The 21,298-nt window shown below is 38.5% G+C and overlaps 1 protein-coding gene and 1 long non-coding RNA gene across 3 annotated transcripts; both read right to left on the bottom strand.

Annotated features, from left to right (window-relative positions):
- Window positions 1-3,152: 3,152 nt before the first annotated feature.
- Window positions 3,153-15,682, bottom strand: LOC129408977 (uncharacterized). The gene is made up of 4 exons (XR_008632210.1): window positions 15,605-15,682; window positions 13,871-14,014; window positions 10,931-11,040; window positions 3,153-3,778 (listed from the first exon to the last, which is right to left on the bottom strand). It is a non-coding gene; the product is annotated as an uncharacterized LOC129408977 (long non-coding RNA).
- A 331-nt stretch (window positions 15,683-16,013) lies between these two features.
- On the bottom strand, window positions 16,014-20,911 carry LOC129408976 (bromodomain-containing protein 1-like). 2 transcript variants are annotated; one of them, XM_055153944.1, is made up of 5 exons: window positions 20,417-20,910; window positions 20,152-20,285; window positions 19,624-19,733; window positions 18,507-18,655; window positions 16,014-17,936 (listed from the first exon to the last, which is right to left on the bottom strand). In XM_055153944.1, exons 3-5 carry the CDS (start codon window positions 19,708-19,710, stop codon window positions 17,753-17,755), a joined length of 420 nt encoding a protein of 139 aa, XP_055009919.1. In that variant the 5' UTR covers window positions 19,711-19,733; window positions 20,152-20,285; window positions 20,417-20,910; the 3' UTR covers window positions 16,014-17,752. The 2 variants fall into 2 exon arrangements, with proteins under 2 accessions (XP_055009919.1, XP_055009920.1); XM_055153945.1 differs by lacking the exon at window positions 19,624-19,733 and having other exon boundaries at window positions 20,417-20,911.
- Window positions 20,912-21,298: the final 387 nt, after the last annotated feature.

Genomic DNA, 21,298 nt, shown 5'->3' with positions numbered 1-21,298 from the left:
TGTGAATGAAACAAAAACTCCAGGTAGGTTTGTGATGAGGAAACAAAATGATCAGAAAACAGAATATGAGCCCTTTAAATTGTTGAGTGCCATTAAAATTATTTATTTCATGAACATTGTGGCTAAAGATAGTGAATTTTGCCAGCTTAGTTACTGACCTATATTTATATTATATTCTTCAATATATTATATTTATATGCATAAAAATGGCTACATTATTGGCATTTCACAAAATATATTAAATTAGACTGTAACCCTGACGATGTAAAAGAAATACAAGGGGTGGTAGAAGCAAAGTATCTTACAATAAAAAATAAAAAAAATCTCCAACACTGCATTTTTACATATTAAGCGCATATAAAGTCTTCATCCGATTTTCTCTCTCAGTGCTTTGTCTCACACCCTAGTGCTGCACATTTCTATAAGCAGAAACTACAGTAGGAGAAATTCAAAGGGGAGCTCCACCGTCTCCAATGAGGTTCAGTAGTACCAAAATGGTGAGAAAGCAGTATAGTGTATATTGTCCTATTTGCATGAGCAGACAGAAGGTTAATAATACTGTGCCTGCTGTGACAAAGGAGAAACAGCAGAGAGGGGCAGGTAGGAGGGATGGAAAGTGCTGATCCTAGACTTCTGCCTCCGGAGAATCCATCTAAGACACGAGGGAGGAGCATGGAAGTAATTAGAGGCCTGGATATATGAAGGTTTCTGCACGGCACCACCTCCTCTTTTTACTGCATAACTCTAATTTCCCAGAATGCACAACAGAATGAGAAACAAGCAGTAAACAGTGGCCAAAAAGCAGCGGGATGAGGTGTTGACAGAAAAATAGTGAAAGGGCAGCCAGAAATGGTCTTAAGTCAGTGCAGTTTTGGTGCTGAATCCCAGGCTGTTTAAGGGTAATAAAAGTTTTTTGAGCTTAAAGGTGCACTACACAGCTTTTCTGGTGTAGGGTCCCCTACCTGCTTGTCTCCATCGTGATGATAATTAATTTCCCTGGAATGGGTGTTTTTATTGCTCAATAATACAGTAATTCCTTCTGTGAAAAGGCACAACTCTCCACAGATCTGAATTGTAATGTAACATAGTGCTGTGACCTGCTTGTCTCCCTCATAATAGATACATTTAATCTATACTGTGGAACATTTTAAGCAATAACATTTCCATGGAGACAAACAGGTGGCAAACCCTCCACTCCACTGTGTGGCCATATCAGTTTGTCAAAGCCTGATCCCGTCAGATCTCGTAAACTAAGCAAGGCCTATTAGTACATGGATGGGAGACCGCTGGGAAAATCTGATGTCTGTTATTGTGTCCTTAGGCAAGGTACTTCACCCATATTGCCTAGTATGAAAGTGGTGTGTGTGAGTGATGGTGGTGGTTGGAGGGGCTGATGGCGCAGATTGGCAGTCATGCTCCGTGCCTGCCCCAAGGCAGCTGTGGCTACAACAGTAGCTTACCACTGAGCATGGGGTGAATGAACAATGTAAAACGTTTTTGTGACATAGGTCTGTGAAAAGCACTATATAAAATGAAAACTTAAAACTTACTTAATGTTAGATACAATTATATAATATAGATATAATAAAAATACAAGTAATATTTTGAAATAAAATAAATAAAATTATGCTGATAAAGATGTCAAAATCTCTAATCCTACCCCAAATCAAAACAACTAGCAAACCCTGGTGCAGATTCAGCCATCAAAATAATCTAGTTTTAGATGCATACTGCAAATGCCAAGTTGGGTCCAATATCCAATACATTTGCAGTGTGAAAATTAACACTTGATAATTCAGCGTACCACAGCCTCCACCTTACACGAGTGATAAAAATGAGAACAAAGCTCTTTAAAGAACTTTTTCAGAGTTTCTTGGAGTCCTGCATAGTGGCTGAAGAGAGCAGCTCCGAAATTACCAATGGGATTTGACTATCAACCGACTCCGAATCTTTACACTCCCAGGCATAATGAATCTTATTCTGGGCCCATCAGGTGTTTTTAGTCTCCTCGTCGCTATTCTAGGATCTCTAGCTCCTTATCTGTATCCTCGGATCATGCCAGCCTAGATATGAGTGCACTGGGAATACAGCATGAATACATTTCTTAATTCAAAGTTACAAAGCTCTTTCCTTTCCTACTAGCAATATCCGCATAGCAATTGTTCAGCTGTGACAGTATTTCATGATGGGAATAAACAAACATATGCAAAAAGTGACAATTAAACCCATACTTGCTGGAGCGTGAGGGGTTTGTGCATGTGCAAAAAAGGAAGGAAAAAAATTGACTAAAAATAGCGTGAGTTCCATGGCAACCCTAGATTTGTTGTTTGCTGTCACTGAGAGAAGAGAGAAGCGTGGGGACTTAAATAACACAAGGAGATTGGTTTGTGAAAGAGGCAAAGTCAAAACAAATTACTCTTTTTCTATCACTTTGGGGCCCGCCGGTAAAGCATCTGAAATAGCTTTGTGCCCAGGGACATTTTACCACTGAAATAATATGGCGGCAATATCCTCCGAGGCCCCTAAAAACAAAGGACAGAGATGGGATACCGAGGTTTAGTGTGGTTCACAGGTGGCGAGTGCTACAACACATAACTGTTTTTAGACATTTCATTTGCTCCACCATCCCTGTCGCTTCACATAAACATGATCCAGGAGACGTCCACTGAAGATCTATTGAAAAATGTAAAAATTACATCGGCCAACATCCAAATTAGCTCACACAAATGAAGAATGCATTTAAATGAGAGAGTTAGGCAGTGCTTTGGATTTGATACATTTCTTATCAGCAGCAGATTGTTGATTTCACAGTGTTTCAGGCAACAGACTGAGATCACTGCTTCACTCTATTTAGACTGACCTTCAGTGGACCTTTGTATTTCCCGTCTTTATAATGGCCCTTTAAACCCCAAAACAGGAGAGAGGAAAAATCAATTGAAACTTTTCAAAATAACATAAATCACGATGAGGGCGGTATTGGTAATCCCCATGACAAACCACACATACAGTTAATTACATAAAAATGCTATGTACAAAATAAAGTGGTAGACTCAAAGAGAAACATTAACATATTGGATATTAATATTGGTGTTGCTTAATATCCAAATGCTTTAAAAAGACACTAAACATGTTTGTTATTCATCCCACTTTATTCATCTTTATTATTTTTTGAGTTATTAAGGCATTTTTTTTATACTTTAAGTTGCACTGTGGAACATTTCTCATATCCAGAGTCAAGCAGGTGCCAGACCCCACACCAGAATAGTTTACATAGGGCACCTTGGAACTACTTAGTCATTTATAAATTTGTGTAATCAATTAGACTGGGTAATTATTACAATAAAATTGTAATTAAGATCATATAATAGTAATTATTTGCATCCTACACATTTTTATACAAAATGATTTTGTAAAATAGTTTGAGTTTAGCCGTGTTTCTGCCTGGCTCCCATCTTGGCGTTCATTAATTTGCATCTTGTGGGTGATTCATCAACCTATTCCACTTGGGTCTGCACCCTCATACAAGCACACACACACACACACACACAGACAGACACAGGCACAGGCACTCACACACTCACTCTCTTCTATGTCTGCAGTAGCGTCCGGTGCTGGTCTCTGGTGCTTCTGCTGTAATGCCCGTGCTAAAGGCCTGGACTGCAGCCAGGGCTTGTCAGACTGGAGATGGATGGACCCTCTACCAGGTGCCCACTGCTCCTCAGGCCAGCGCTGGACCAGACCATACTGGATTTGGCCTAGTTGAGATCCACTAAAGAGGCTAATGGGGAAACCAGGACAGGATAAGCTGTTAAACCAGCTGAATTGGTCCTGCACAAAATGAGCAGTTTGATTATAAAAACAAGGAAACCAAAATTGTAAGTTAGTCATGTGTTAAGACATAAGTGAGTGCATTAGGGGGCCATCTTTGTCTAAAGTAATAGATCAAGTGGTCTTCAAGGATCCATTTGAAATGTCAAATGAAACTAGAGTTATGTTGCTACAAAAATCAATCAATTAGCAATAGCCCTAAAAAATATTATAAGAGGTTGTAAACATGTCTTTAGTTGGGAGAACGCAGTGAGCTGCACAACAGAGCTAAATTTATTTTCAGGGCAATGGAGTATTAGCAGAGTAGTAGAAAAATAAGAGAATGCATTATATACTCCTCACAACCATTTGACAGTAAATTTTGGAAAAACATTATTTTATTCTGTAAACTAATGTCTAAAAACTTGTATCATTGGTTCTAAGTTGCTAATCACAGTAGCACAGTAAGACCCAACACAACACACTTTAACACTTTTTCACATTGAGATGCAATTACCCCTTTCTACTCAAAAATGATCACCCATTTTACTTTGGCACCTTGAATTCATTCGCTGAATAAGGATTAATTAATTGCAAATAAGCACTAAGCAGCAGATAAACTAAAGGTGCTTCTTGAGGAATACAAAAATGAGATCAATATTGCCTTCTCAAAATGCAACCGATACCAACAAATCCCCTTTCCTTTCTCTTCCAAGCAGAAACTGCAATGTAAAATCCAACTAGAAAGCTAAACCCCAATGGCTCATCTTTACATTATATACCATGTGAAATAAGGTTACTACAAAATACGTAACAATGTGGCTAATCTGGCAATATCTCTGACTATTTATATGTTTTTAAGTTCTACAAAAACAATCCTTGCATAAACAGAAAATGATGAAAACATGGTTGTCTTGTTAATGCAATGCCTTATGTTTGCCGTGGAAAAGTACATGCTGAAATAATTAGTACATTGTGAAGTAGGCATTTAAAAATACTGCAATCTTCTATATAATTAAAAGATAAATCAGTTAAAGTAATGTTAAGACCATATGTTTTACAAAAGAAATAGCAAGGTTATTGTAATTAAGTTGTGCATTACTTTTAAATTGAATCTTATATAATTTCCTAATAAATCTGAGAGCGGACAAAGCCATTTTAACTGAAGAAACAAAAGGCAATTTATAAGTCCAATGTTTGGGTGGAGACAATTGAAAGAGAACATTATCAGCAGTGAGGAGATCCAATCAGAGCAGATATCAGAGTGCACCGATTGCTTTATCTGAACCTAATGTGGTCATCACATTATTGTATTACAAAGACACGCCACAAGTGAGAGGAATACTGTGGACCTCCTTGATGCAAAACAATCATTCATTCTTATCCCTCTAAATGTAATTCAATTTTCAAATCAAAGGAAATGCGTATTTGACCAAACATTTATTTTTCAGTGATTCAGCGTCAACCAATACCAAGCAGGGATCAACTGTTTGTATTATTAACTCTATTATCATAACCCAATTAAATTAAAATTCAACTTGCCTAAAGCCAATGCGCTTATGACTTGTGCAATAAAAAAAATAAAATCCATTTTATAATAATGCAAATCTTTACAAAACAGCCTTTGAACCAGAAACAACTGGACCAAATACCACTATAATTGGTACAGGGTTGTTATCTTTCATCTGCAATAACAAAGCTTACATGTTTAATTTAAGGCACTTTTGTACTGAAAAAGGTGAGCCGAGAAGTAGATAATTAAATGACACACACTTGTAATGGAGAAGTCAAAGCAAGTCTCTTTGTTTAACATTCACTAGCATCAAGGAGGTGGGGCAGGCTACAAAGAAATACAAATTTACAAGTATAAAGCAATAACCACATCAACTCACTCTTTCTCAGCTTATACCACATTATATTCATTTATCAAGAACAAGTTATCTACACTTGATATTTAGTTACTTCGGCGTGCTTTTTATTTTAGTAATGTGTTATTATGCAAAACGAGGTTAAAATCTGTGAAACTTGTCAAACAGAAATCAAAACATCCCTTAAAGGTTCACTGTGTAACTCTTATGGTGGAGGGTCATGCTCATTTCTACCGATAAGTCATTTCTCTGCCCGAAATGTTCCACAGTAGGACATTAAACAGCTCTACCTTAAATTTATGCTGGTTTTATGGCTCAAAAATACCTAGAAAAACAGGCATTCTTACTGTGAGAGGTTGCATCTCCATAGATCTGACCTGTAACTTGGTCTGGTTTGGTCTCCATGAAGATAGAAAGGTTTAATGCAATACTGTGAAATATTCCAGACAAAGCAATAACTTTCCCATGGAGAAAGGCGTTTTATGGACCCTCCACTAGAAAAGTTACACAATGCACCTTTAAGTAGAAATCCACTTTCTCAAAGTCTTCACTACAATACATTAAAACCTTATTGTGACCTTCAATCCAAAGAAAACACCCAAAGTACCAACATCAGTGACAGAGACTGCAAGCACAAACTACAACAACATTCAAGAGCAATGGGGAAATAAGTGTAAGGATTAAGAGGGCCCAAAAGGAAAACAGGAACTAAATTCTGTTATCTGATTGGCTGATGGGGAAGTAGTAATAAAAAAGAACAGCCACAGTGACTTAAGTTAATCTTAGGCCATTTGAGAGAAAACAAAAACGGTCACTATCTAGATGTCTGTAGAGGCTGAGGCAATAAAAATATAAACAAGCCAAGTGAGACTGAGAGTACTTCCTAATTCTGACAAACAGAAGCATCCCTTAGTTCACTTGTTCTCACTGAATATTGTCAAACAAGAATAGAAATAAAAATAATGTTTTTATTTTTATTATCATCTCTCCGTCCTTACTAACAAGCTGTGTCTATGGACACCTTTCCTCCATGAATTATGAAAAGGTGTAACAGTCTATCTAGGATTTGAACATTTGGAGTAAATGCATTAATCAGTCAAAACATAGAATAAGATATCTTGATAATTCTTTCATTTAATTTGCTTGTTTACATTTCAAAAGTCTGAGAAAGACTTAAAGGGATAGTTCAGGATTTTTGACATAAATCTGTATGTCATCCCCATGAGCAGTGTCATGCATCCACACTGACTTACCCCCGACAGTGTCCGGTGAGCCGAGATACTGGCCGTTTTCGGTGCTGACGAAAGTAGTCCGGCAAGTTGGCTGGGGACTGTTTAATAAAGTGTTTTTCTTCTCAAAACAATATGTGTTCAAAAGAGTGATACATTTGCATCACAAAACCATCGTCACCTAAAAAGTCAGACCTCATTATCGCTTGGCACTATTTTCTTTCCGTTCGTATCACTGCTGTATCACTGCGGCTGTCACCTGGCGGCCGCACAAATCCATCACTTTCTGCAGTTGTTTGGCAGTGTTTACATGCGCAGACCACCGCGACGTGAGAGAGCTAACGTGAGAGCTAGAGCGATAAGTATAGAAGCTTGTATAAGATACATAAGAATATATCTAAAAAATGGTGCGAACTCTTGATTATCCAGGCTGTAACAACAAAAATCTGGCTGAATGTCCACAAACATTTCACCGTTTTCCTGTCACGGACTTTGCGCTGAGGAAACTTTGGCTTCTTGCCTTAGGTTTCAATGTGGAAACCAAACCAGGTAAGAACGAAGAAGTGCCGCTATGTTTACAAGAGGACAGGCTCAAGAATCAGCTACTAACCCTGTGTGCAGTAAATCACTCAGTGTCATATCACCAGTGAAGCTTCTACAAAATGTAACTTTATAAGTCGACTGTTATTACTATTGTAAATGTCACGTACACTGTTGGCAGCAGCTACGTGGACGTGTGGATGATTCGGTTTCTATTAGTAGTCCATGCTTCAGTCACAGTGTAGGCTCTATGTTCGCTGTATACAAGTTTATAAATGACGTGATGGTGATTGTCGCTCACTCGGTCTCTCACGGCTCCAGCTGTGGCTCCAGCTTCAACTTGTACCACTTCTCTGTCTCTCTTCTCTCTCTGGCCGTTCTAACTCCATCTGGCGAAATTCAGCATCAGTATATTTGGGTTCACAAAGATTTCCCCTTGGCTTTGTGGTAAAGGCAAAGTCTTTATTGTCGGTGTCGTAATCAGACATGTTGTTGCTAACATTCCGAGCAGTAAACAAAGTGAACCAGGCGCGGCTGTCACCTGGCGGCAGCGTGCAGTGATACGAACGGAAAGAAAATAGTGCCAAGCGATTATGAGGTCTGACTTTTTAGGCGACGATTGTTTTGTGATGCAAATGTATCACTCTTGTGAACACATATTGTTTTGAGAAGAAAAACGCTTTATTACACAGTCCCCAGCCAACTTGCCGGACTACTTTCATCAGCACTGAAAACGGCCAGAATCTCGGCTCACCGGAAGCTGTCGAGGGCAAGTCAGTGTGGATGCACGACACTGCTCACGGGGATGACATACAAGTTTATGTCAAAAATTCTGAACTATCCCTTTAAATTCACCTGCTGGAACAATGATTTTCATGAATATTTGTAATAACTTATTTCATATCATAAATTGCTCAAACTTACTAAGCACACAGAACCTAATTAAAAGTGCCACATTAAGAATGCACTGTGTTTGCACACACTTTTACTGACAGATGAATGACAGTTTCCACATGAACCACACAAGAGAAAGCCATTGTCTCCCCTCTCACAGAAATGTTCACATGTGGTGGGCCTGTTGGATGCCGTCGCCGCAGAAACAGATGGAGATAAGGGCCTTGCTGCAGTAATGTCAGTCTGCAGCCAAATGGATAAACCTGGAATAAAACGCCATGCCAGGGTTTTCAGCTAGAGATAAGAGCGTTAGTGCCTCTGATCTGAGACAGACAAGGCTGAGGTATCGCTGAGAGCTGGAGAAGAGAAGAGCCTGATGGTGATTCAGGGAGTTGATTTTAGATGGATCACATTGACATCAACCACTAACTAGACAATTACTACACAAAAATGCCCTCATAATCTAAATAAATTTAAATAAAATTCAGTGACTACTTCCTCAGGTGATCGCCAATTCATTGGAGCCCACATCAGCAGAGTAGCACAGTTAATGGATGCAAGCAAAGACACTCCTCTTTCAGGTGATGTGACGACAAAACTCACTGGTCTCAGAAACGCACTCACTGTGTAAATAATAATTGTAATGATTCAGATCATGTCTGCAGCTTTGCGAAGAGGTGCACTCAAATAGGTGCACACTGCCCTAGCCTAATACATACACCAGAACTAAATGCAACTTGCTTTCAGTCACTAACATTACAAACCCACTTCAATCCTCACAACAATTGTCAGGCATATCACCATCTCATCACAAAGCATCTCCAAGAGGCAATTGTGTGTCTGTTTGTTCGGCAGAGGAGGCATAGAAAGAAGGAGCAGAGAAGAGGAAAAGTGTAAATCTAACATAGGCCGTGTGGCAGAGCCCCCAGGATCAAATCCAATTCTGTGGAGATACACATTAAGCCCGTCAATCAGCGCAGTGTCCTTGGGAGGCGGCGGAATGGAGATGAGAGACAGAGGGGGGTCTCTTAGCCCTGAAAAGCCTGGACACAGACATTTAGACACACAGCAGTGAAGCTGCCGCTGCAAGAACCACTTCACTCAGGGAGGCCATATTTAAAAGCAACAGCAGAGCTACAGTCACAGTCTCTACACTACAGTAACTTTATTGAGTGGTACAGGACAACACGGGTCACAACATGTAGCATTAGACTGGAAATTTCTCTGAAAACATAGATTTCCTATTATGCTTGCCCTTGAGAAAAAACAAAACATGTTTTCAGTACTGTATCACAATACAGCATCCCATATCGATACACAAAGAGCCAAGATGCCTGATACAATACCCTATATATTGCCATAGCAATATACGAGCCCTAAGTGAGAGTGCATTTAGTATTCCCCTCCACATAAAGTGTATTGTAAAGCAGCACTGTGTGTTGTCTGCATCTAATTATAAAGCAATTTATTGATCTCAATTCTGGGGGGGGGTGTGTAGGCTAAACTGTGAGGGTCCATTCTGTTGCTACCCTATTTCCCACAAATGTAATCATGTAAACAGCTGCCAAATGATTTGCAAGAGATGGGGACAAATTAGTGTGGTGATTTAAACTATTTAAACTACCTACCTCCTCCTTTCATGGTTTGAAAATCAGATAAACCTGGTTCAAGTTCTCCAGAACTGTTCAGGCTCTTTAGCATCACAATAGCACAGCTATGATTACACCACAAATCAAACAAACTGAATTTTTGAATGTAGACTTAGCTTTTTAAACCTAACATTTAAAAAGGGCTTCACAATTTTGAAGTTTGGTTTTATTTTTAAACACACAACTTTTCTGGCTGCTTGGTGTCCACTAGCCTGCACATCTCCTCAGACTCGGTGGTCTAATGATGTGTTAATGTCATGATTGAACTGCTGCGGATGCTTGTCAGTGGTGGAGCTGCAGGGAGGCCCCAGAGCAGCCCCTTTGATGTGGGGGATAATTACTTGTGTAGTTAAGATAATTAGCAAAAGTCCAGAATAAAACGTGAATAGGCTAAGTGTCGCTTCCCCTGCGCCTCAGTGAACTCACGCTGAGAGACAAACAGCATGGGACAGACATTCTGCGCTTAAAGGTAAATCAGATTTTCAATTTAAATATGTGGGTTCTGGAAAGTCATATTTAATATCAAGCTTGTGTTTTACGTACCTGTTTACCACATTGCCACATTACCACATATACAAATGTCCATAAATTTTCCATGAATTAAATGCTCCACAGTAATTTCATTAAACTTATCTCCATGGAGACAAGCAGGTGACACCACCAGGCTAAGTTACAGATCAGATTTTTTAATGAAAAGAAAAACCACCAATGAATGCAAGATCCAAATTTGCATCATCAGTCCAACATAAAACTATTACACTAAACTAATGCTTGGTTGTGCTTCCCTCTCTGTATGAATGGGACACTGAGGCTGAGCTGGGATGTTTGTGGAACTAATTACTTCAAATATTGTGGAAAGGTGTTTGAAAATAAGCCGCGGTTTGATGCCCTCTGAGGCCATTAGAGTTTTCTTTTTTTGGATTCATTCAGCTTTTCTACTCACCTGTTTACAAAGTGGTTTTAGAAACGCTTTTCTTCATTCCAATCAATGAATATTAAGGCCAATGGTGCTGAGAGCTGCCAAGAAATAACTGCTGATGTTGCATTGTAACCCTGGAAAATAAACAGAATTAATGACTTTATATAATTTACATTTTCAATTTTAGGATATTTCCCCATTGGTCAGTCATTGTCATGCTCTGAGTGAGTGACAAGCACAAATACAATGACTATGAAATACAGACTCTCAGAGGAGGCTATTATCTTAAAAGTGGACATATAACGATCAAGTGAGTCATAACACATCACTGAAATTTAACCTAATGATAAATCTATGAAGATTTAAGATGCTAAATGCTAGTAATTAACATTCATTCTTTCAACACTATTGGTGTTGTCAGATCTCATATAGTATTTTGAATGTGTATATCTGAGCTGCATGTATATTTGAGAAATCTTGTACTGCCCTGCATTTGAGTGTTCAGAAAATTTCACCTATGCCTTATCTCCGACCACAGATCTGTATACTTCCTTGTGATTATTCAAAAAAACTTTGGGTCATACATGGTATAGTATGGGTAAATGTAAAATGTAGCCATTATTCAACATGAAGAAAAAACAATAAAAAATCCACTGCTTGCTACAATGAAATGGCACTACATGGGGTCAGTGCCGCTCAATACAAGTTCAGCAATTTTAGAAATAGTGACCCCTGCTCTGAAAAATGTGATTACTTTTTTGCCTTATTGCCCCTGCCATTTGGAAAACATTCTTTTATTGGATTATTACATCAAATTATCTGATAAATCAACAGTGTAGCTAAAAATGCTTTTCTCATTACCATGGATCCTGAGATGCGAATTGTTGCAAATAATTGGGTCATTTGGCATCTTTAATAACAATCTAAGAAGAATCTCTGTAGAAACATGTGACTGAGGGAAATTTACATTCATTTAAATTCCTTTGAAGTTGTTTGTTTGGCTCACCTTGGAAACACACCATTTCTACTTCCCCTCTGTGGTAGGAATTAAACGCACCCCATAAATATTTATCTACCCTGGGCGTGCGCTATTCTGGCCCGCTGTTTTTGAACATAACCACTGGAGATTGTGCCTATCAGGGACCCAAACGAAACAAAGATGCAGAGAAGAGAGGAGGGGGACAGGGAGGTGCAGGGTTAGCTAAAAAGATTATATTTTTTGGTGCATCGGCCAAAATGGAAAGTGAATGATGTTTAATGCAGGAGATAGGGAAAGGGTTCAGTGGGAGCTTCTTTAGGTGTCACCACACATATTGGATATTTTTAGGCAAAAAATGTTGAATTTCTGTGTGCACTCGTTATCATTTTCATTTTTAAACCTCAGTGAACCTTCTAAGTCAAAAAAGGGCACGAAGGTATGTGTTTACGTGGGGTGTCTTTTTGGGATTGAGGTTTTTTTTTTTTATAATTTCCTTAAAAGCAATCCACTTCCACTAATCCACCATAATTGTACTGTAACAATACTCAAACTTGATTTCAATACAAATTTATATATATATTTTTTTAAACAGTGTAGTTAGTTACCCACATAAAATGTTACTAGTTTGTTTTCTTATCCCAGTTATGATAAAACTCAAGATCAGTCTAAAAAGGAAAGGTCAAATTTCTCATATTTATTTCAAATTTCAAATGAGTATTTTTAATTTTGATATTCGTTTTATTAACAATCTGTATGTCAAGTATCTGTATATCAATTTGACAGTCCTACACAATAAACTGCCCTATTTTGTTCACTATGAGTCGAATTCACTTTTATTTCCCAATTTTCACATTTTAAACAAAAAAAAGGAGTTAAATTTAGCCGGAATTACTCTCAAGGCCTGACACAGGGTGCAACACACAAGCGATTCTGGCTGTCACCCCTTGACGTGAATCTGCGGAGGAACAGGGCCTAGGTTCCTAATCAGAGCCATGAATATGAAGTATGAGCGCACACACACATATACACAGACACAGACGCCTAACCCAGAGGAAAGGATACTATTGTGTGGGACTGTGACATCTCCTCAATGAACCGCATGACACCTCCAACAGGGGGCGACATCAGTGTCAACCCCCATGCTCATTTGATCGGAGGTAGAAAGAAAGAGGCTATATTTGCCACTTTGCACTTACTTGAGGATCAATAGTACTTCTATTTGTGCAGTGTAGTCCAACCATGTCTTCCACTGATATTGGCACCTCTAATCTATGGGAAAAATTTAACTCGAAGGCCTTTTATTATTTCTGTGGGAATATTAGTCATATTGAGATCAGATATCAGTCCAGATATTGAAAATTTAGTTGGATCGGATATACTGGCTTCCAAGATATCGGTTCAGTCCATACTCTATTTAGGTCTATAAGTTGAAATAAGATGATGCTGCTAGCCAATGTTGGCCCAAATCATCTCATAATAATGACCTTGTATTTTTACAAAGCTGGCTTGTAGTTTCAAAACACAGCTGGATAATTTCTTACCTTATGCCGTTTGTGGTTAAAGTAAATAAAGTTTATTTTTAAGTCTCTACCTTAGATACTGGTGGATATCTGGGTATCGGCAGATAAAGCCAAAGTATCAAGATTGGAACTGAAAAAGATGGATTGGAGCATCCCTAATCCTACTGTTTCAAATTGTTCCTCTAAAGTTAGTCGTCTCTCAGTAAAAGCATGTGGTTTGGGAAAGAATACAGATTTTGAAGTAGACTTTCGTGACACTGATTAAAACTTTGTAAATAAGTTTACAGTAAGGAAAATTTAAATTGAACCCAACATTGGAATTTGGGGAATGTGTTAGACATACTGAACTGCCTGACATTCTTTTGTATTTAATTGATCTATACTGAGTTATAATTATATCAGAATGTATCTCAAACGAACCCAGCTCAAAGCCCTCCCCTGCACCATCAGACCCCTCTGGCCTACCTGTAATCCTGTGCAGACTAACGATCCGGCCCTGAACTCCGTCAAAGTCATCTGACGACACTGATGTGGGGAGATTGATATTCACGCTTGACTCGCCGCCCGCTCCACTTGACTGCCGTGTTTACCTCCCAGCACAATTAGTATCTGCACAAGACAGACAGACAGAGCCAGGAGAGAGGAGAAGCGTGAGGTGCTGCGCAGAGTTTGAGTGACTGCATTAGCGCCAATTGTTTATGAAGAAGATGGGAGATGTCTTTCACTGTGGCTGAAGGTGGCTTTCTCCATCAAGGGGCCATTACCAGCTCATTTAATCCCCATAAAGCCGTTTTACCTCAGTGAAAGGCAGTAAGCTTCAAATAACAACAGCTAGATTGGCTTAAGTCGAATGCATATTTCAACAGTTTCCATCTGAATTTGCATCAAAGACGTGCCCTCCACTTTGGCACAAGGAAACGTTGAACACACCACAGTGATATGACAGGGCCTGCGGAGATACATCAAAAATGGATAATATTGCAGTTGTTTTGGGATAAGCAAAATTAGAATATAAAGTATATAATTTAAAGGTGCACTGGGAAACTTTTTTGGTGGAGGGTCCATCACCTGCTTGTCTCCATGGAGATGTTATTGTTTTGCCTGGATTGTTCCATGGTATGACTTTAAACATTTCCATCTAGCATTTATTCATTAAGCGTGTTTCTTTTGCTCAAAAATACAATAATTCCTGCTGTGAATAGAGCGACTTTCCACAGATCTGAACTGTACTGCAGCGTAGGGCTGTAACCTGCTTGTCTCCCTTGAGATAGATTTAGCTTTAATCTCTGGAACTGTGGAATATTCTAGACAAAGCCCTAACATTTCCATGGAGGAAAGCAGGCATGGTGAATACTCCACTAGAAATGTAATGCAGAGCACCTTTAAAAAATAAAACTATATAAAGTATCGTCCACATATATCTAGCTTGATGTACAACCAGAAGAGATTATAGAGTATTCATCAGCAAACAAACATTGAGCACAAAATGAATTTGTGACAAATGGAAGCTTCTTATAAACCTCAAAAACGGAAAATGCATAATTAGGAATATCACATAAATACAATAAACATAATGTCTAAGTCTCAATTTTAAGGCTTTTTAATTAAAGGTCCTATATTATGCAAAATTGACTCTTGTGAGCTTTTAGGCAAAACATACCTAGAGTTGTGTTTCATTTCATTCACACCTGTTTGAGTAACCTTTTACTAATCTCAATAGATCAAAAAAATTGGCAAACTTTTACCTTTAGTTCAGAGTTCAGTCTTTAGTTTTTAGTCTATCCTACCGTCAATTTAAATAAGAGCTTTTTGGCTAGATAGTTGATATTAATTTTCTAGTCAGATTTTTCAACAAATCTTTAAAAACACAGCATTAAGTTGATGGCTTGATCCTACCTTTTTACGCCTGTACCCAGGCGCTCTTATAAAACGATTATTATGGTCCATGAATGTATATTTTACTTTAACTAAACAGATCTTGTCTTAGTGCAACAATCCAAGTGTAACCGTGAAAAGCAAAGTTAAGAAAGTGGTTTGGCGTGTGGTGTTTGGCGCTAACCAGCAAATCGGGACAAAGATAGCGCCAAATGATGTGCGTCTACAGTGCGATTTAACATTTGACATCATCTGTAATAATCGGCATTATAATCATAGAAAAGCGAGGATGAACATGTCCCATCAGATAAAAATGATACTCACCTGAGCGGGGAGCAGGAGCAGGGAGAGCGGGCTGGGCCTAGGAAGAGAAATAAGATTTTGATTGTATTATTAAAGAACCACAGCGCCTCCCTGAGGGCGCACACGCAAAAACTCGTTTGAGAAATACTCGTGCAGGTTGTGCTTCTTCCTTTTGGGACAGGATAGGCTTCTTTGCATATGCAGTGTATTCTCATCAACAAGACACAATTAGTTTTGACCTACAGGCGGTCAAGGCAACAGTGGGTGTCCTATGGTGTTAACATGTTTTGTTTTGCTTTGTTTTTTTTTTTTTTGTTTATTTTCCCCACATTTTTCATTGGTTACATCAAGGCAAGCCAAATGAGGTGTTTTTATCAGCAGAGATCAAATTTAGTTACTCTTTACTCATGAATGTTGTTAAAAGTCACAGTTTACAATGGATACTGCCCATTTATTTTAATACAAAACAGTCTGCAAAAAATGACAGATGTAATAAAAAAAACACAAGTTCATAATTACAAAATACAAAATAATAATACAAAAGAAATGTTAACAACAGCAAGGTATGGAAGAATTAAAAAGAACAAGGCAGGATCCACCACTGCAATAGTACCACAATCATTGTTCTTGGAGAATAAAGTAATGGAGATACTTTACAATAAGTTAACACAGGCACATCTTGCTATAGCTACAACAAACCAAGTAACAGTCCAATGTCAAACACCTTTGTTGTTTTTGGCAATAGTTTCACACAAAATCAAAATAATTATGAAAACACATTTGATAGCAAACTTTTTGGTTTCTTGAGAACTGTATGTCCCATGTCTACAACATTGACATTATGCATTCGAATAACAAATCATATAAATATATTTAAAAATAGAATGATTTTGGTAGAAAATGAATTTATGCAAGATGGGAGCATATGTTATAAACTTCAATAACTTAAAATACATGAAAATTCAGAAATACAATGATGTAGCCCTAGTCTCAATGTTCAGGCTTTTGCTTTTTTCCATCATAATCAATAACACACAAAGATTCACTCAAAAAGTTTAGTGCCAAAAAGCATCAAGTATAAATACTAAAAAAGTCCTGTACAGTACCCAAATCTGTCAAAACTATAAAATAAGTTAGGCAACTGTAGACATTATTTACAGTCTATATAAAATGTATTTAAAACTTCAAGTGTGAGCCAAAAACCTTCAGGTAACTAGGCAGCTTTCAGTCGTGGTTTTAGGTACGAAATGTTGATTGGTCATTTATCAAGCCAGTACATTGTTTTGTAAGAGCATCTAAAATGTAGAATAATGTGAAGAAGTATTTGTATGTAACCAGGTGAATGGTTTCTAGTTAGTATTTCAGTGTGCATAATTGTAATAGAAATCTTACCTGTCTAATTCATAACTGAGTGTCCACATTATTCTTTTTAGATGCATTTGTAAGCAAACAGCATAATGCCTTTGAGTGTATGGTTGAAGCACAGTTACAAGCCCGGTTTTACTGAGAAAGACACATTCGTTTCAGCAGCAGCCATATTGGCAAGTGGTAAGCAGGGTTCATGAGAGATTGTGGAGAGAGAGCGAGCACCTGGTTAAGCAGGTGTTCAGTAAACATGTGAGTCTCCAATGTACAGCTCTGAACAACAAAGTAAAATGGGAGACCAGTGATGATGAAACTCAGCCTCTGTTAGCCTGTGTGTAAAATACATATGAGAACATCCCTCACAAACCACCAGGCAATGGCAGAAAGTGATACAACATAAAAAGCCTGAAAAATTAGTGAAAAAACGTGTAAAGCCATAATTACAAATCAAGGTTATTCAATAGAAAATGGATTTCTCAATTATGTAATCTAAAAAATGCATTTTGATACACCTTTAGTTCGTATTGTACTTTCTATTCTTCTTTCATATTCACTATAAAATTAAAGGCTCAGGGGTATTTTCCAATTAAAAAGATTACTACTGTAATTTCAAATCAGATTTTGTCCCACTTTAGTTCGGTAAAAAGTTTGAGAATCACTCGTGTAAAGAACAAGGTGTTCTGTCCCACATCGTACACCTATAAAAGATAAAAGCGGATGCTTCTGCAGTGGTCTCTTGTTTTCCCAGAGCTGTAAAACTTAGATAAATGATATTTGGTAAAGGCGAGGTACTGGTTCAGGACATCAGTCCAAGTCACTGAGGTCGCTGACTGGCTCGTCCTGTACAATGCTCAGGTGGTTCATGGCGCGGCTGAAGGCGATCTGGACCGCTTTACGAATGCTCGACGTGCGACCTTCCATCATTTTGATCTTGTCGATGGTCTTGTCTATCCCCAGGGGAACCATCTTGGATCTGGGAAGCCACTGCCTGGAGCGGGAAAACAACATCATGAGCAAAGTGGATTTTTTTTTCTTCCCAAAAGCAATACTGACTTTTAAGGATGAGAACCCTTTCAAGGTGAAAAGGACAAATGCAGGTGCTAGTTCACACTGGATTAAAACCTTTACATGAACTCCTTAATGTGAGTTATTTGGCACTGGCTCAATAATTTTTCTGATGAAATTATGAAGAAAAATCTAGACCTCTGCCAGATAATTACAGTTTAGCTAAGAACAAGTGTTTGTTTGTGAAGATTTTCTCAGTAGTTTAGCTGTTTTTTAGAGTTTTTCAGAGTACTCAGCAGTCTTTAGAACCTCTTAAAAAGGTAAAAAAAAAATTTTTAAACTATTAGCTTCTCCATTCTCCGCCTCCATTCACTGGCTTCTGACGTCCTAGAATCAAATAAACTCCTCTGAGAACCTGAGCTGTTTTTTGCCTGCTGACAATTTATAGCACTTGGCCACCGCAGAATAATGGTGAGCTGATGGACAAGCTGACACGCTCTCCCTTGTAGAGCCAAGTGTGGCCTTAAATCACTCCGGACGACCGGGCACTCACCAGCTGCGCTTGTTGTCAAAGAAGAGCACGAGGTAGAGTTTCTCTTCGGCCTTGTACTGCATCTGCTCCCCGATCCGCAGCACATCAGAGGGAGGCTGTGGGATGGACGCCCTGTTGAGCTGGCAGCGAGGCATGTGGGGGTCGATGATCTGAGCAGCGGGAGAGAGAGTTACACACAGGCATAGTCATACATTAGTATATAAATACAGAAAGGAAATGGATTGGTATGAATGAGTGCTGCAAATACAGTACAAAAAAGGGATAGTTCAAGAGGAAATCAGGAGCCACTGAGCTATTTAAAGAGGCAAAAGATCTACAAGGTCAGCCAGAGCTTTTGATGCATAATAGATTTTACTGAATTTGCCATATCTCAAATACTGCTGAGTGTCAAGTCACATAGTTAGTAAATTGTGAGTTTGCTTCCAACAGAGTAGTGATTGGCATATTGATTAATTTATGTTAAACATGAAACCTTTCATTTTTCTTAAGATAGGGCTTTAAGTATCTGCTGAAACCCGATATCACCCAATACCAGAACAGAGACTAAAAACAGCATTTTTATTTAAAAATAAAAATCCATTAAAAAAAAGAAAAATAGTGTTATGTAGGTGTTATTTATCTATCAAGTAACTACAGAATAACTTTGTGTAATAAAGTTCAAACAATAGAGACTTTCTGGGCCAACTACAACCGTTCAAGTCCAGTCCACCAGTCCTATCAGAATATTGCTTGAATTGATATTAGGACGATATTTGATCCAGCAATTTTTTTAGTATCGACGCCAGTATCTGATACCAGTATCGCACCAGTGCATCTCTAATCCTGATGAAATATGTTCTCCATGCATTCACACCATCAATTATTTACAAACTATATCCCTTTAACAGCACAAATTGTATCCCTCATGCCCCTCCATGCTCAGGTCAATTATACAGTGATAGGGTGCCACCTAGAGGACGTGTTGAATGAATTACACTTTGGAAGGTGAAAATCTAAACTCCTGATGAAATGAAGTGCCATGTTTACGTTCCAAAGTGTCTGACTGTGAAGTGATAGAAAGTCTCCAGAGAAAGAGAACATTAATTCACTGTCATGCATGAGCTCCACAAACACTCACCAGGGCAGGATAGGAAGGGTATCCACTACATTTGGCCCATACTAGCTTTAGGGGTTCCAGTGCAACAGTTGCAGCACTAGCGGGCATCCAAATATTGCTGTTGCCAACCTCTATAGAAGCAGGGACAACACCGGACAAGTTAAGTGTGAGTTTAAACAACACACAAAGTACAGGCACACCTTCAAAAGCCATGCAGTGAGAGCATAGCCAAAGCATAATCAAGCTTAGAAAATCATCATATCCTGTTATGCACCAGTAGAAATGACAAATATATAGGAACTTATTCACACAGTGCCTTGTGTATTTGTTGACTGTTGATTTGTGAGACAGTAGCTTATAGTGAGTCAATCAGTTAATCAATCAGCATATATGTAAATTGTAAAATCTGTCTAAATTAAGATAATTAAGATTTTATTTTAGGCATTTTATTTTTTTTTTACCAACGTCACCTATAATCGATTCAAATAATAATAATAATAATAATATTTTTTTTAAATGCAGTAAAAATCCATTATAATGTCAACACACCTGCAGCTAATCGAGCGGCTTTAGCAAAATTCCCAGTTTCTATGCAGGCTATTAATTCACTCTTGTCGTCCACAGTGTGTCTCCGGACCAAGGCGGGTTTTCCCTTCCCACATTTTGGAAGACTGAGAACCGTGCTAAATGTAAAACAACACAAGTAAAAGTACAATAAATCATGTCTTTGCAGTCAGTGGTATTGTGTGTAATTCAGCGCTTTCATCTTCATAGGACTTCTGTGGCTAAATGAAAAACAAAGTGAAACAATTACCTGGTGCTTCCTGGTAAACTGCTGCAGGAGGAGATGGATGACTCAGAGGCACAGCGGCGGCGAGGCTCCACGGGTCGACCGGTTCTGCTGGGATCTGCACGCTGCGTCTGATGCTCCGTCTCCAGGAAACCACTCGACAACCCTGAAAAAGACACACACAAACAATGTATCACACCGCAGTAATCCCCTGCTACTTGTTACACAAAATACAATCCAGAATTCACAGCAGGACAATAACAGAATTCCAGCAGTAATGCAAGGAGATTGGTCACAGGATATTTGGACTCATGCTCTTTGACAATTTCCTGAAAGGCTCTCCTCACTGTTTAACCCCTGCCCCAGAAAAATGTTTTAAAGCAGAACCATAGGCATTCAGTCAAAACTAAAGGCTCATGGTAGCTCCATGTTCAAAATGCATGCAGATATGTGTGGATACTGTTACAACACAAATGCAATGTGAAAATAAAAACTGTCATTGGTGCCTCCATGTTTGTTTTTCTTGGGGGCATTTTTTACTTCCATTTTGGTAAATCTATGAAAAGAGTTTGAGCACCCTTTGCAAGTTACTTAAAAAATCACAGACCTGACATTAGAAAAATGTCCCCAAAAGATCAACCAGGATTAAATTGAAAGCCAGGTTAAAAGAAAATAGTTGAGTACTAACAGCACCAGAAAGCCAGATTTGCGTATTCTATACTATTTTATACAGGACTAACCATGTTTCAGCCGTCACTTGATTTTGGCTAAGAGAACCGACGGCTCACAAGTGATGTTTTTAGTTCAATTTAGCACAGTAAACATGACTGATTAATGTAAGCGAGGTAAAAGCTAATTGTAATGTTTACGCAGTTGGAATCAAGAGCTGCAAGTAGAGCTTAGTAC

This window comes from Boleophthalmus pectinirostris, unplaced genomic scaffold (genome assembly GCF_026225935.1).
Source record: "Boleophthalmus pectinirostris isolate CB_2022bp ecotype Guang Dong unplaced genomic scaffold, ASM2622593v1 HiC_scaffold_18, whole genome shotgun sequence".
Taxonomy (NCBI): domain Eukaryota; kingdom Metazoa; phylum Chordata; class Actinopteri; order Gobiiformes; family Gobiidae; genus Boleophthalmus; species Boleophthalmus pectinirostris.
The sequence above is the reverse complement of the archived record's forward strand: the minus strand, read 5'-3'. Positions and strand labels throughout refer to the sequence as shown.

Excerpts from the sequence above, each read along its gene's own strand:
- LOC129408976 (XM_055153944.1), bottom strand. The coding sequence starts at position 19,710 with ATGCCCGCTAGTGCTGCAACTGTTGCACTGGAACCCCTAAAGCTAGTA. Across the intron at positions 18,656-19,623 it reads ACCCTTCCTATCCTGCCCTG|ATCATCGACCCCCACATGCC; the intron begins GTGAGTGTTTGT and ends CCCGCTGCTCAG. Across the intron at positions 17,937-18,506 it reads TTTGACAACAAGCGCAGCTG|GCAGTGGCTTCCCAGATCCA; the intron begins GTGAGTGCCCGG and ends TTCCCGCTCCAG.